At 39.2% G+C, this 15697-nt stretch overlaps 1 protein-coding gene across 3 annotated transcripts in view; it reads right to left on the bottom strand.

Annotated features, from left to right (window-relative positions):
- KNTC1 (kinetochore associated 1) overlaps nt 1-15653 on the bottom strand; it is a 32630-nt gene extending 16977 nt beyond the window's left edge. Inside the window, exons 1-36 of one of the 3 annotated variants that reach the window (XM_071445096.1) lie at nt 15529-15653; nt 14918-15049; nt 14683-14803; nt 14175-14290; nt 13793-13865; nt 13180-13257; nt 13013-13047; nt 12682-12792; nt 11712-11805; nt 11266-11318; nt 10823-10935; nt 10413-10467; nt 9588-9686; nt 9151-9194; nt 8983-9048; nt 8819-8894; nt 8517-8642; nt 8334-8423; nt 7689-7754; nt 7243-7304; nt 6745-6856; nt 5895-6038; nt 5625-5681; nt 5441-5542; nt 5090-5206; nt 4448-4591; nt 4086-4184; nt 3554-3657; nt 3330-3435; nt 2832-2966; nt 2304-2423; nt 1935-2004; nt 1795-1862; nt 1129-1421; nt 775-947; nt 494-591 (exon numbers count right to left, since the gene is read on the bottom strand). In XM_071445096.1, the coding sequence (XP_071301197.1) occupies nt 494-591; nt 775-947; nt 1129-1421; nt 1795-1862; nt 1935-2004; nt 2304-2423; nt 2832-2966; nt 3330-3435; nt 3554-3657; nt 4086-4184; nt 4448-4591; nt 5090-5206; nt 5441-5542; nt 5625-5681; nt 5895-6038; nt 6745-6856; nt 7243-7304; nt 7689-7754; nt 8334-8423; nt 8517-8642; nt 8819-8894; nt 8983-9048; nt 9151-9194; nt 9588-9686; nt 10413-10467; nt 10823-10935; nt 11266-11318; nt 11712-11805; nt 12682-12792; nt 13013-13047; nt 13180-13257; nt 13793-13865; nt 14175-14290; nt 14683-14803; nt 14918-15043 (3546 nt within the window). In that variant the 5' untranslated portion in view covers nt 15044-15049; nt 15529-15653. Of the gene's footprint in view, nt 1-493; nt 592-774; nt 948-1128; nt 1422-1794; nt 1863-1934; nt 2005-2303; nt 2424-2831; nt 2967-3329; nt 3436-3553; nt 3658-4085; nt 4185-4447; nt 4592-5089; nt 5207-5440; nt 5543-5624; nt 5682-5894; nt 6039-6744; nt 6857-7242; nt 7305-7688; nt 7755-8333; nt 8424-8516; nt 8643-8818; nt 8895-8982; nt 9049-9150; nt 9195-9587; nt 9687-10412; nt 10468-10822; nt 10936-11265; nt 11319-11711; nt 11806-12681; nt 12793-13012; nt 13048-13179; nt 13258-13792; nt 13866-14174; nt 14291-14682; nt 14804-14917; nt 15442-15528 lie in introns of those variants that run through there. The other 2 variants (XM_071445097.1, XM_071445095.1) reach the window with 2 other exon arrangements.
- Between the last annotated feature and the right edge of the window lie 44 nt (nt 15654-15697).

Here is a 15697-nt window from a genome sequence, read left to right as displayed (position 1 = left end):
CAGCCACTCTGCTCTACTCCACTCCAGCTGTAAGAGCCCATTCATTTCAAGTAGCCTAATGCACTGCTTGACCTAAACAGAAAACAAAGCTGCAATTCAAGAACTTGATCATCTTAAAGTTTTACAGAACTCTTGGGAAAGCTTTCACATAGTGTGGCAGGGGGGGTTTAAGGGTTTTTAAATGGATGTATTTTCATGCCAGCTCTCTGCCAGTCCTGGCAGAAGCTGTTTGATAAAATCCCTATTTTCAGCAGGATTTATTGGACTGAAATGTAAGTGGAGAATGCTACTTGTGCTTGTCCCACAGCTGGAATGCTTTTAGGACTCAAATCACTTTATTCTTTAAGCTGAAGAACACACAAATTCTAGGAAATTCTAGTTTATTTTTACTTTTGGATTTTTTTTGTTGTTGTTGTTTATTGGCTTTTTGATTTAGGAGTGCTGGAGAAATGAGAGGGAAAAGAATACATGCAGTGAACAGCACAGAAAATACCTCTGCTGTAAATTCATAGCTGTCCATTTGGCATTGTCCATGAATTTCCTTGGCAAGTGAAGTGTATTTACACAGTTCCAGACAATCCAGCACTAAATCTGTGAAAATATTGAGATCATTAGCAGGAATGGAAGGTTCACCTGTCCAATTAAAAGGAAACAATGTTGCAGCACCTATTTTCACAAATGCAGGTCTAGAAATTCCCTTGGTTTTCAGGTTTATTGAACTCTGGTTGGAAAGTTGGGCTCCTAACATGAGCTAAAAATGGGAGCAGGAATTACCTGGGCTGCAGAGCGTGGCTGCTTGGCCAGCCAGCTCATGGAGCAGGGCTGGGAGGTCCATGCCAGCAGGAATGATCATTGGAACATCAGCTCCCAGCATGTGGCAGAGCCTTTGGCACACTGCAAACAGCAGCTTCCCTGTCCTTTCATTCCAGCTGTTTTCATAGAACTCCCTATATTAAGAAAGAAAAGGATGTTAAAGGAAAAAGCCAGTAATTTTTAGTGTTTTTACTTAATTCTGTTCTAATTATTTAACTAAACAGAAAACCCTTTCCTTTGCTCTTCAAAAAGGGGCAGGAACAGTTCAGAGAAGCCCATTGAAAGTGATGATCTTGAGAAGCTCTGCAGTTTTACCTGCATATCTTGACAGCCACTTCCACTTTGCCCTCATCCAGGGCTCTCAAGGCCAGTTTTTCTCCCAGTTCATGCTCTGAGACTTGCAGGAGCAAAGCCAGTCTGTACAGCCTGGATGCAGTGGGAGGGGTTTGGGGCTTGCCACCCTCTGAATTACAATTCACTGCTTGCACATTTCTAGGCTTGGATGCAGATCTGGCACGTTCATAAGAGCTTATGTGACCCTCAAGAAGTGCAGATATCACTGAGGGGTTCCTGTATTCCTCATCTGAGAGAAAGATACCAAAATACTCCTGTAACAACAGAAAATAATCATGTATTTATATCCATATAACTTCCTTTAAATTGCTTTTTTTGCCTACTGTCCTGAAATCTTCATAAATTCTTACAGCACTCTAGCATGAACTCTTTGAAGTGTTAGTAATTGAGGCTTTAGTGACAGTATCTAATTTTAGGTTTAAATAGACACCTAAGTTCTAATTGGGAACTTCCCCAGATTAGGTTAAATTGCTAGATTAGGCTTAGAACCAATTTGAAGTCAGTAATAAAAACAACCTTTGCATGCACGTTGTAAATACAATTAATTTTTAATATGATCCATGTGATAAGAACAATTGGAGTAACCACAGTAAATGAAAAAGGATTTAAAACAAGAAAAATACCCACCTGCAGGGCAGCAAGTGTTTCAAACAACTTTAAGTTTTCTTCACATTCGTATTTCTTCACAGGATTGTCTGTTGGAGTATAAAAACAATTAGATTTTGATTCCATTTACACAGGGAAGATGTTGAAGTTGTACCTTTTACCTTTTTGAATGCTGCACCAGAATTTGAGGACTTCCACCAGTGTCTTAGTCACAAGCATTTGTGGTTTTTGCTGCAGGAAAGGAAGAGTTTGGGTTTTTTGGTTAAAATGTTGCCAGAACAGACTTGTCTTCAGCTCTTAAAGCACAATGCAAAGTTCCACAAACTTCTTAAGGAGCAGTTACCAAGTCTAAGGCACAACCAGTTGAAAAGCAAAGTTATTTTACATATTAATCTTTATAGAACAGTAAATATTTTATAGGTGTAAGATGTGTTTACTCCACAGTCTGTCAGCTCTCACAGGAAATATCCACATCCCCCCTTTCCAGAATAACTTGTGTGCACACTTTGGGGTGGGAAAAGCCTTGGTACCTCCTCAGGATCCTCTGCCTTGCTCTGTAACACCAGTCTTCCCCACAGAGTCAACCTCTCTGCAACTTCCTCAGCCTTGGCAAGAGGCAGAGATTTTAACAAAGTCAGAGATTCCTCTTCCTGAGGGGAGAAAAAGAAACAAACAAAATTAGATCAGAAATAGTGAAAAGGAAAGGGCATTTGCATTTGGAAAAGCTGAGTTATGTGTACATTCTTGTTCTGCTGCAATGGCTGCACAATGGCCATGAGGGTAAATAACAATACAGGAAAATGTGTAGAGACTTCAATTTCAAACTCATCTGGTGTATTACACCCTATTCTGCCACAAAAGAAGAATAAAACTCTGACAAAGAACTCATTTTCAATGCTAAACATTGCTGCTAAGGCACTTAGGCATCAAATTAACAATTTGAATTAAAAATACTTCTACAAACTGCTTATAAGATTTCAGCAAACTCATCCCTGCTTTGTCAAGAGGCCTCAGTGTCTGTAAATTCCAGAATCAACTGCCATGAAGGATTTCCCTACCCTTCCTTTGGCAATCAGGTCCATCATCCTCAGGAAATACACTTCCCCAGTGGGCAGCAGGTAGGCTTCCACAATTTTTAAGGCATCCTCCAGGCAAGTGGGGGTGTCTTGTTTGAGAATGTATCTGACAAGCCTCTGTAAGAAAACAGAAAGGGACTTTAGTTTGTGGATGTCTAGGATAACAAAGGAATTAATTTATACAAACTCCTTTACCAATGGAATTGTTCAGTTTGTATCAAGTTATCTGGAAGCTTAAAACTTCTTTATCTAAAGAAAAGCTGACTGAAATGTAAGTGGGAGAAAACAGGGTTGGGGACTGAATTAGCCTGGGAACTCTGAAAATTTGTCTGGTGATATTGAGGAATTTCTCCAGAAATATTCATGTCTTCTAATGAAGGGGAGATGTTTAAAAAACCCAACTCAAATGGTAAAAATAAATCACCAAGTGCTGTTCACTGCTCTTCACCTTTGGAGAAATCTGAACTCTTGGTAACTTACCATTATCATCTGCTTGTCCTTCAGAAGATTGGTGTCCCTTATCCCATAGGCTCTCAAGAGCTTCTTCATCTCCATCAGTCTGTAACTTTCCTGCAGTAACTTCACTCTGGGAACAAATTCAACCCTCATGAATTCCTTTGCTCCCCCCAGCTGTGGGATGTAACCACCACACCACACCACACACACACACACAGTATTTCCCCAGCCAAGAGGATGCTGCTTACTTGGCATGATTCATTTCCAGGTGCTGCCTGACCAGCTGCTCCACTGCTGCACTCCATGGCACCACAGCCCCATGCATTATCTGCAGCACTGCATCAAATTTCAGCTGCAAAAAGGACACAAACAGCTCACTTGGCAAAATAAATTTCAAACTAGTCCCTTGAAGTGTTGTTCATGTGTGACTGATCCCTTTAGGGAAGTATTTTATTTCCTTGCCCAATCTTCACTTGCATAAAGGGCTTCATATGATTGTCAAGTTCAATTAGAAAATGATTGCAGTCATTCATGACTCTCTGGTTCCATGTATATTAAAATTGGTGTGTTTTCCATGTGATGACATCCCAGCTACACTTATATCCTCAAAAAATACCACAGGGGAGATGGCTAAAATAGAATAAGAAGATAAGATCATAACATACTATCTTCTCTTCATGGTACTCAGTAAAAATGTACTCAGAGCATTACATAAAAATCATCTTTTGCTCTGAACTGATGTGCTGGGGTCCCTTGGTGCCTTTCATGGCACAGACTCACCTCAGTGTCAGAGATGCAGCCAATGACAGCCACTGCCTTGGCCTCCCAGGCGGTTTCAAAGACAGAAATGGATCGTGTCCGACAGCGCTCCAGCAGCTCCTGGGTTTAATAAAGGTGATCAGAACACTTGAAATCAGAAAAGACAGGAGTTCTCATAATATGAACCCAAGTGTGAAGGTTTCTGGGCTTTAAGGGATTGTTTCATAACTGAAATGGTGACTATCATTAAGTTCATTGACAGGAATAGGATTAATCTAAAAGCTGGGCCTAAAATTCAGTTGTAAATTCAAACATTCATCAGACTTGGCTTCTGCTTCCTGATGTTGAAACAGCTTTCTTCAAAAGGAAGAAAATATGGATACCTTGACATACTGTAGAAGCAGCTCATCTTTCTGCAGGTTGTGTTCACACAGGTAGGGCTTTATAAACTTCTCCAAAATTGATGGGACCAGCTCTGGTGCCAAAATTTTATCAAGCATGCGAAACACAAGAGTGGCTGCATTTTCCTGGGCAGCAAGTGGGAAAAGGCCATGTTAGAACCTCCCTCCTGTCAGTGCAAGGCCATTTTCATCTCTGATACATAACCCAACATCCAGAGGCCACTGAAATCAACTGAAAGATTTCCCTCTTTAGAGTCTTTAGATTTAGAATCTTTAAAGAATCCCTCTCTAGCTCAAATCAACCCCTTCATCTACAAAGCTTTTCTTGTTCAGTTGTACTTTCAATTTCTCTGTAGCCAATCCTTGTTCCACAGTAATGATCTGTAATAATCTGCAAACCACTGAGTTTGAGCCACAGCTTCTCAGTGTCTTAGGTTATATTTATAACCTGAATTGAAGGAAAATTTGTAACACAACTTCTCAAATAGTCCCAGCAGCTTATGGATGGAAATTGAACCCACATCCATCAGGATTTCTCTTTTGTCTGATTTTAAATTACATGCTATAAGATTCTCCTTTTCAGAACAACCTGAAAAGCACTTTTTCAAGTGTCTGCAGTGTTACCTTTTCAAAATCACAGAATGCCAGCCTGCAGTTGTATTTTCTGTACAGATCTCTCAATTCCTGTAAATCATTTACCAGCTTCTTTAACCTCTGTATCTCCTCACAGTCACCACACCTCTGAAACAGTGTTGAGAAGTGAAATGTTAGGAGACAAGGCCATTGAGAGGCTGTCATCTACTTCTTTTAAAATCATTAAACACAAGAAAATTGGAATTCTTTCCTTTCATGGAATGAGAATGCAATCTTCACCAAAGCCACCAGTGGTGTAATTATCCTCCACTCCAGCTCCAGCACACAGCAACTGTTTGAGGTTTCTTAGTAGCCAATTCTTGTCTTTGTTACATTTCTTACCAAAGGAGTCCACTTGCCAAAAGCTGTCACTCCCAATTCACCTTGATTTCTACTTGTAAAAAAAATCTCTGCCACTTGGAGTCCATTTTCAGGCCAGTTTGCCTGTCCAAAAGAATTGATATTAGCAAACCATATGATACATCTAGAAATACAGGATAGGCCAAGTTTCTGCAGTGTGGTTTACCTTGTCAGTTAATTCAAGGTTTCGAGCAGCTTGCTCCAGCCATTTTGCTAATATTTTCTGGAAAAAAATACAGTTATAAGTAGCATTATGCTATCTATCAAAGTTAAATTTGCCATTAGAAGCTTCTTTCTAAAGAAATAATTTCAAATATAAATGCTAGGGAAAAGAATCTATTTGAAAGACAGAGGAAGAAGTTCCTGACATTCAGAAATCAGTAAAATCCTCTTAGTGTGAGAAAATGACAATTGACAGTTCTTAAGTCAGTCTCACCTGTCCATCTGGCACAACCCTTCTTGAGAAAGGGATCACAAAATTTTTAAGCCACACACAAAGTTCCTTCAAAGGAGCAGGGAAATGGATGGCATTGAGCAAATCCTTCAGCATCTTCTCATCAAAGCTGCTTTCAAAATCAGCCTAAAATATTAGACCAGAACAATTACAAACCCATGGAGTAAATGTTCATCTGGTACTCTGTAAAGCTGTTTTACTAATAGGAAGAGCCAGCAAATTTCACAAAGAGAAAATCTCAGTAGTCATAGACAGAAATTAAATTAGGTTCTGTTCAGTAAAACTAGAGTTTGGTCTTCTTAAAAAAAGATCTAATTGAAGGAATTTCTTTACAAATAACACTGTTCTATTACTGGCACACTCATTCTATGGTTCTGTCTTAGTGAGAAAACAGCAGACGTGGAACTGAAGGTCCTGCACTAAAAAATAAAATAACAGCACACAAACACACACAATCTTAAATGTGGCAGTCAGAGTAAGGAGTCTGTGTTATTATTTTTAAAGGATTTTAAGGCAGGCAGCAAAAATCCACTGAATTCTGAGAGCTGTGCTTGCAAAAAAGTGAGTGTGAGATTACAAGCAGAATAAATCAAATTGCCATGACTCAGAAATATGAATTCTGACGCCAGAAATACCAGTTTGTTCCTAAATCAATAAAAAGCCTCCTGAGCATCCAGGTGAGCAGGCAATCTTTGTGATAAGTGAGGAGATGCTGCCATGCACCTTTGCTTCTCTGAGGAGCTGTTTTGTAACAGCTCCTGTGAAATTGGGCTGGAAAATTGGAGAGATTTAACCCCTCCATGAATGCAGGGATTCTGGGCCACCTCCTCACCTGATGCCTAAGCCAGAGGTACTGTGCACAAGGCAAATTTCCTTCTTCCAGCTGAAAAACAATAATCTTGAACATATCCTCATTGTTCAGGAATTCTGTCCAAGCAATGCCACTAAAAGTGAGGGGGAAGAGAAGCTTTGTTAAATGTCACTAACAAAGAAACTGGGGAGAACTTCAAAACCTCTCTGCCTAGTGCTGGATGTTGTAAGAAACAACAGGAGTGGTACTTGGGGTTTGTTATAAAACCACAATCCCTCCTACACACATTGAACCAAAAAATCCCAACTGTTTAAGTGGATGTGCAACAGATAATTTATGTTTTCAATGTATAGGATGACTCAACCTCTGCATTCTCCCATCTCCACAGCACAGGATGGGAAACTTAAGAGCTTGAAGTTCAATGAATTCATATTAAAAACCAAAAAATAATCTTAATTTCAGTGGTACAGGCTTAACAATCACAATTAAATTTACTATGAATCTCAAACACAAACCAACCTGAATTTCTCTAGTCCAAAAGCTTCACAGAATGTTGTAAGCCTTGCCTGAGCTCTCAACACCTGAATGCAGATGAGATTTAAGGTTAATATCTGGCTGAAGATATTGTTCTATTACATGATCAGAGCCCTGATTCTCCTGGAAGGAAGATGAGGCCAGTTTACAACAGGACTGAACAAAAACCAAAATGGAACTCCCAAAAGTACTTTAGGAAAGGTTCTGCCTTCAATTTATGGAGCATCTGAAACTGAATCTTTCTATGACTGAAGGAATGGCTTATTTCTGAATCTGTCATTACTGTGGTTCTCTTTCATACTACAAAATTTAATTTTGCTTAGATTTTTAAAAATTCAACAGTTTACAGTTCTAATTTGAAATTCCAGTTTGTAAAACTCTACATTACAATTGTTTATATGAGACTGTAGATCCAAAAAATTTGTCCTCACCTCAGCTATGGATACTGGAGCCCCATCAGATGGTGGAGCATTGGTTCTGTTATCTTTCTTCAAAATCTGAAAAAAGGACATGAAAGGGTTTGGCTGACAACTCCAAATGTGCCAGACAGGACTGTGAGTGCAGTAAAGACATGAGCAAGAAGTCAGGACCCTGTAAATTCCCTGTAAATTGAGATTTTACAATGTTAGATTGGATCTAACCTGGCCCAGTCTAACCTGCTTGGGTTTCTGCATGGATGGAGGATCAGACAGATCCTGTGTATCTCTCTGCTTCTGTTTGATAAGACTAAAATAAAACCAAAAAATGTGACCTACTTTGAGCTTCAGTTTGAAAATTAATATTTTAAAGGTACTTAAAAAAACTGCTACTCAAAACTAAACCCTGCTTTGTGATAGAGAAATAAAACTGTGAGCTCTTTCTTGCCCTTGAGCAATACCAAGAATGAGATTGGAACAAGAGTTGCTGCTTCTTCATGTCTGGTTACAAAGGATTTTTGTTTGGTTACACAGGATTTACAATGCCTTTACTTTTGCCTTTTGGAATGACTGTAACTGCTCTGTGCCCCTCTCAAGTTGTACAGAAGGGTGGAATAGCAGTTGAAGAGTAGAAGAAATAGAAATAAATCAAACCCTTACTCTGGCTTTAGCATAATTCAGCATTTCTCGAGTGGTTTCCTGCAGTGGCCAGGGAGCATGGATGCAGTAATTCACAACAAACTGGCTGTCCTGTGGGCATAAGGAAACAACTGACATTAATCCCAAGATCCTTTAACATTTGAGTTGTTTTAGTAGGGAGAGAGGGTAGAAATGCAAACAAACCTGAATTTTTTGCAAATTTTCTTTGGCTTCATTGCCAAGATCCAGCAAGGCTTCCTGGCCATAACTCCCAAGAGAAGCTGAGGCCAGTTTCTCTAAAATAGTGTTTGCCTTTACTTTGTAGACAAGCTGTTGAAAAAAATAATACAAATATGGTGAGTTGTTTTCTAAGATAACATTCCACTGCCTTGGTAAGATCTGTAATATTTTTAATACTTTCTGTTGGACTATATGGCAAGGACCTTCTCATAATTTCAGTTATACTCATTAATCTCTAATGAGTTTCTCATGAATGAACAACTCACCTCAACATCCAGTCCAAACTGAAGAGCAAAACTCTCTGCTTCAGTGAATTTGTGTTTGTGCAGTAAACGACTTAGTCTGGGGAGGAAATAAAATAAATCACTTCAATGTAAGTCCAGCTTAAAAAAATAATAATAATACAATGGTTTTTCACAGAAACCAGTACCTATTTTCTGGCAAGGCTTCCGTTAAACTTCTCATCACTACTATAGAAACTGGGTCTTCAGAGGGCCTGAGGATGAGAGGGAATTCTGTGAATTTATCAACTCTTTGTGGAAGTAATCTGCCATTTTTCTATAATAATGAGATAGTTACAAACAAAGTATTATCTTACATCTGATGCTTCTCATGAATTCCTTCCAAGAAGTGTATTGTGTCCTGTAGTGAGCAATGACAGAAACCACCAGGGGAAATGAATTCCAAATAAATCCAGAGCATTTTTCTATGCTAAGAGAACTTTAAAAACTTCCCTCAGTTTTTAGCTGCAACAGCAGCAGGAACCACTGGCAGTGCTGTTAAACAGTGCTGTTAAACAGTGTTAAACAGTGACCTCAGACTAAATTGAAATTGTTCACTTTGCTTCATAATAGGACATTTTTCTCTATCCTTTGGGGACATCACTTAATCTTTCTTTGTGTGGCTCCTGCATAGTTTCTAGCAGAAATTGGTTCTAACCTAACAAGAATAACTCACTACCCTCTTTAGCACTTACACATATTAAGACAACTGCATTTCTTCAAAGAACAACAAAAAAAAATCATCAAAACCTACAGTGCAGATCCCACTTTGAACAAGGGAAGAAACAGGAGACACTTGCAGAGAGTAGAGCTGTTGCATAGTGGGCAATGCAAAAACCATGAGGCTTCTCATCTATTAAAAAACAAAAGGGAGAAAACAAACCAAGAAGTCAGAAATGTTTTTTTTTTCTGGTGAGAGAGTGATATTTGCAGAAGCATTTCTGAATTCCTATGGAATTAGAAGGCAGTACTTGTAGGACTTTTTATGGAATGCAGATCTCCAGTCTGAGGAAGTTTAATGAAGCTTCAGATGTTGCCTCCCTCCCTCTCTCTAGGCCTATTATGTATAGGTTTAATCAGGTTTAATCTGATTTTTACAATTGCACAATGTCCATGCTGGTATTTGATTTCAGTTGAGTGCACTGACTGTGGCAGCAGGGATATTGTTCTGAAGCAACCTGGGAAGGGCTGGAAGACAATAATGGCAGCTGTAATGACAATAATGGCAGCTGTAATGACAATAATGGCAGCTGTAATGACAATAATGGCAGCTGTAATGACAATGATGCATTTTGCTGCTCTTCCTTGTCTGCCTGCCTTAAAGAACCAAACAAATAAACCCCAAACCATCCAGAAAACCCCAGCCAGGCCCAGCTTGGCCTGGACACCCCCACAAGAATCCCAACAGCCACAGCCTGAGATGTAAATGGCCACATTTCAGCTTGGATTTCAGCTCCTCAGAATTCTCTGTGCCCCAAATATTTTGCCACCTCCATCCCTCTCTCCCTTTTTTTTTTTTTTCCTATGAGCAATTGCATCCCAATTAAGGAGCAGAACACAGAACAGGAGATTTTTTTACCTGTTTGGCATCTGGCACTGTCATCACAATCAGTTTCACATTGGCAAGCCCTTGCCTAATGAATGAGAAAGAGAGAAAAGAAAGCAAAATTTGCTGTAGGAATCTGAGGTTAAAACTGTGAAATATTTTTGTTTCTTTGTTTTAGGAAATTTTGCATTCCATGACAACAAATCCCTTTATATTTTAATATGTAGCTGAATAGTTTCTAGCACTTCCTCACACTTTAAAACAGCAGTTACACTTTGTCACACATTCTGTTTAATCTTAGTTTTTAAGAAAAGGAATTTCTAACAAGGACATGATGTTTTGCAGCAGCATCTGGGCCAAAACAATGAGATATTTCATAGAAATCACAGCACCAGACAACATTTCACTTCTCAGGGTGGGTGCTGGAATAACTCTTCACTTACCATGTGACTTGAGAGGAATCTGACTCAGTAGTGAGAAGAAATTCTTCAATATGTATTAAAGGCCAATCCCAAATTAGGGTGAGGGAATAAATGTCCCACGTGCTTAAGATGTTCTAGATTTAAAAAAATCAGACATGAGTTTATATTTTCCTCATAGAAGACAGTTTTTGAGCAAAATACTACATTTCTTGGCTAAAATAATGAATAGGAGTAGAATGAAAAAAAATACCACAGGAAGATCAAGATGCCCTTGATATAAGTAAATACAAATTTAAATAGAAATTTAAATAGAAATTATTTATAATTTCTGTATTTATATACAGAAATTAAATTTCTGTAAACCTTCATTTTACAGAGATTTCACTTTAAACCTTAAAAAATAGGTTTATAAGCTGGTTCAAGAGCATTGTACAGTGAAGATTAAAGGAAATCATTACCCATACCTCTGTATCCAAAACAAACAGCTGATTGTCAAGGACTTGAAGTTTTGCAGCACCTAAAAATATGAATACTCACATAAATTCATAATTTTTCTTGAGATATGTATCAGAAGCAAAAACATATTCAAATACACAACCAAGTATTGGAAACCTCATGGTTTAACCTCATGGAATTCCTAGGACTGTGCAAAGTTGAGCTTAATGTGAATTGTGATTTATGTAACTAAGTTAAACTGCAATTTTGGAGCCCACATTTTGGCTGTGCCTTTACAAAAATGTTCTGTTTGGTACATGTGAATTTATTAAAACCAATGAAATGAATTGAATCGATGAAAATGAAATTTCATGAAATTAATTTATTAAAAACAATGAAATAACCAAAAAAGAGTACATTCTGCAATTAAATATGAAATCTACACTTGTCTATAAAAAGATAAAACCTCCTTTACCTTGGATCAGACTTGAATCAGCAAAACTTTGAGCAGCCACCATGGCATTGGTGGGGTCCACTTCCCATTTGGAGAGCACATAATCCCCTTTACCCTGAGAGGAGAGGCAAAGGAAAATGGGGTTAGACAGGACATGTTTGACCACTGACTCCTTCTACCATTGATTTGTAACTTGGAAAGCTGCAAAACTCAATTTAACTTTAGTCCTCTACTGATCTTCAGAAAAAACCATTGAGTTCTTTATTTTGAATTTATCATTTTTCCCTTCTCCTTTCAAGGCCAGCCTTTGTTGCAGTGATTGTTACACTCAGCAGTTTCTGGCTCTTGGAAAAACAGTATTTCCAAATATCCACGTTTCTTTCTCACAGAACATAAAAGCTGAATGAAATTACTCTGGGCCTACTGAGGAAAATCCCACTGAATTCAACAGCCTTCAAAAAAAATCAACTCAGAGAACTTATTTGCAAGTTTGCAAATGACATTCAAAGCAGGTCTATATTTTAATTTCTTTATTAGTTGCTGTATTTAATTCATGCTTAAAAGCTTTGTTGAATTAGACCTTGTTATTTTAGCAGGCCTTGTTGAATGAGAAGCTGATTGGAAGATTCTTGCCAGCTTTGGTGTTGTCTGTGAGCTCCAGGATAAAATCTGTAAACAATCCAGCCTGTACAGACCAGGAACTGGTGATTTCTAAGCTCAGAAACTCGGGGTGAAAATATTTTCCCCTCATCCATCACAACAAAGTCATTTTGGAAATGACAGCAGTTATTTCCTTATGAGAAAAACCATGGACAGGCTGCACAAGTGACAACCTTAAAATTGACAGTGAAAGAAATGAAAAGCAAAACAGTGCAAAAAAGCTGAAGAGCTGCTTGAAAAAGAGACACAAATTTCTGGAGACAAAGTTTGTTGCAGATCCAAAACTGCCATCACTGATCCCATGGAAATTGTTGGTGTTCTTAGTGCTTACCCCAATGATCAGATGGATTTTGTTCACTGAGCTGCTGATGACAAAATCCTGACAGCCCAGGCTGTGATGCTCTCCTGTGGCAATGAAAGTTGTCTTTATCTGTCCTTGTAACTTGTGGGTGGGAGAGCAGGGATGGCCACAAATGGGGAAGAAAAAGAGTTGGTTATAGAAGCAGTGGATAAAAATCTCTGCTCACTTCTAAATGTACAGAAAAAGTAACAATCACAGCCATGAGGGGAATGATGGACTGGTAAATGGAATGCACAGAGCAAAGTTTGGTGACAAACCCTGCACTTTGAACAATTTTGCCAGTTTTGCAGGTGTTTCTTACTTGCTTTGCTGTAGTCATGTCCATCTTCTCAATTGCTAAATATTACAAAAAAAATAAAATCAGTGTTAAATAAATTTTTCAAAATTTTAAAAAGGCAAAAAAGGGAGTTTTTGAATACAGGTCTCCCTGTTCCAATGAAATCCCAAGGGGTCTGTAGCTCATCCTACCTTCCTGTGTTTTTCCAAGAGGGACACACATAATGCAGAAGCATCCATTGCTTGTGAGGATGAACAGGTGATAAACACCTAAAAAACCCAACAGAAATATTTCAAACTGAAGTATTCAAGAGCAAGTAAAGAGAAGACTTGCTTGTAAACAGGGCAGTGAAATAACTGACCCCAAAAAATCATCTGACCAATAGATGAAACTATTTTAAATGACAATTTTGTCATTTCTAACTAGGAGCAGAATAATAGATATATGATATAATATCTTCTATTGTGACAGAACAGGGCTGGGAGCTCATAGAACAGAACCACTGAACTCTGATTGAAGAGAGAGGGAATTCTTCCTTTTTTAAGCCTTTTCCTATGTTTAGCACAGTCTCAAAAGAAAAAGGTATTGAGTTCTGAGTATTTGTTTCCTATGGCTTTTGTAAAATAATTAGTGAGATAAAGAATCTTCTACAACTTTTCTTTGCATTGTGCACATAAAATTAACTTTTCTTTATGCTTTTCTGTATTATTTGTTTTGTAATCTCTTTCCGTGAGAGCAATTAAAGGAGAACAAAATCACAAAAATTCAGACAAAGGGAAAGAAAAAAAATCATTCAGTTCTTACCTGCATCTGCATTATCTTTAACAAAAAAGAGATTTAAGTAGGTTTTTTCACTTGTAGATTGTTCAACTAAAATCTAAAATAGAAACAGCATAAAGACTATTATTCTGTATTTCACAAAAAAAAATTGAAATGTTGATCATCAGTTCAAACTTTAAACTTTTTAAATGAAGGTTCTTGTTTATGCATGCCATTCCTAAATAGATTTTCCTTATTCATTACTCATGGGAACAGAAGTGCCCATTTCACCTGTTTAGTTAGAACATGTGGTCAAAAAGGCCAAGGATGTTTGTACTTTGGTATTTTGGAAAAATTATTTAAAAAACCTCCAGAAAGTCTGAGAACAAAATGTTCTGAGCAAAATTAAATAGAAAAGTTACTGTACCTTTGTTAGCAAGGTTTGTTTGGATGGGATGTGGATAAGATGTAAACTGCCACTTCTCTCACCAACCACAAGGAATTGTTTGTCTTGACACATACCCACCACATCCACGTTAGTGTCTGAAAAGATTCATGGCAAAATGTCAGATGTTAAGATTTGGGTTTCATGAATAAATATTAACACAAGAACTGGACAACACTGTGTCCCAGATTTCTTCAAAAGTTATTTCTTCAAAAGTTTAGTCAGTTATTCTGACTAAATGAAATGTGGGAAGAGGCCTACAGGGAGTGGTTTTGGTATCCAGTGAGAACTTAGAAAGGATTCTAATGAAATTGTACTGAAACAGTTTATTGCTTTCAGAAGCCAAAATCACTTTTTATTATTTAGGTACTTGTTATAATGCTTCCCTTTACAGCCTAGTCAGACACTTGCTGCGTTTTCCAGTACAAACCAAGGTATTTTAAAAGCCAGTTTTCACTTGCCAAGTGGAATTCCAAAGGGAAGAACTCACCAAACTGGATGTGCATGAGAAGAGACAGCCCAGTGCTGTCCAGAAGTGCCACAGATCTGTCCACAGCAACAATGCTGCCATCCCTGGAGCTGCATGCCTGGAGCTGGGGGTTCACAGAGACCTGGCAAGGGAAAGGTTGTTTCACTCCAGAAAACACAACAAAAGAGCCCAGGCAGTTATTAAACAAAAAAGACAAATTAATTAAAGACAGAAGCACGGCTTTGACGGGCTGTACCTTCTCTGAAGATGTGATTTGCAGCAGGGTATCCACCTGGTACAAGGCGGTGCCACACTCCTGGCCGAGCCCCACCGGGAGCTGCCCGGTGTCCTCGTTCAGCAGGAGCTCGATCTCGTTCCACATCTTTGCCTGGGATAAACATTTCAGGAACACCTTGTAGAGCATACAGCTCTAAAATGTTACGTGGCTACAGGTAAGTTATTCGTTTTATTGCTGTATGGGGACGCTGTGTACAAGAAGCCTTGTGAGGATAAGGAGTTTATTTAAAGCCAAATGTGGATGCCGGCCTGGCTGAAGGCAGCTTGGGGAGAAGAGATTTCACCAACTAAATTCACTGCCAGTGGTCCCCACCATGCTGTGAGTGTCGCTGCTCACAGGGACACATTCACTGCCCTCAGGGACCCTCATCCCCTCACTGGTGACAAACCCCTGCCCACAGGGACCCCAATCCCTCACTGCGACGGTGACATCGCTATTTCCAGAGGGACCCTTCACCGGTGACACTCCCGTGCCTCCCATCCCCTCACCAGTGACACTCCCGTGCCCTCAGGTACCCCGCTCCCCACACCGGTGACACTCCCGTCCCTCGGATACCCCGATCCCCTCACCGGTGACACTCCCGTCCCCTCGGGGCTCCCCCGCTCCCCTGACTGCGCCCCCTCGTCTTCTCCTGGGTTTCAATTTGGCGGGAGTCGGGACAGGCTCAACGGGTCGCGACTGCGGCCAAACCTCCTCGAACTCGAAGGCACCTCCCCGGCCCATAACGCCCCGCGCTCC

This window comes from Agelaius tricolor, unplaced genomic scaffold, assembly GCF_023055355.1.
Source record: "Agelaius tricolor isolate 1412-34295 unplaced genomic scaffold, bAgeTri1.0.p SCAF_20, whole genome shotgun sequence".
In the NCBI taxonomy this organism is placed as follows: domain Eukaryota; kingdom Metazoa; phylum Chordata; class Aves; order Passeriformes; family Icteridae; genus Agelaius; species Agelaius tricolor.
Note: the sequence above shows the minus strand (reverse complement) of the source record. Positions and strands in the feature narration are given on the sequence as shown.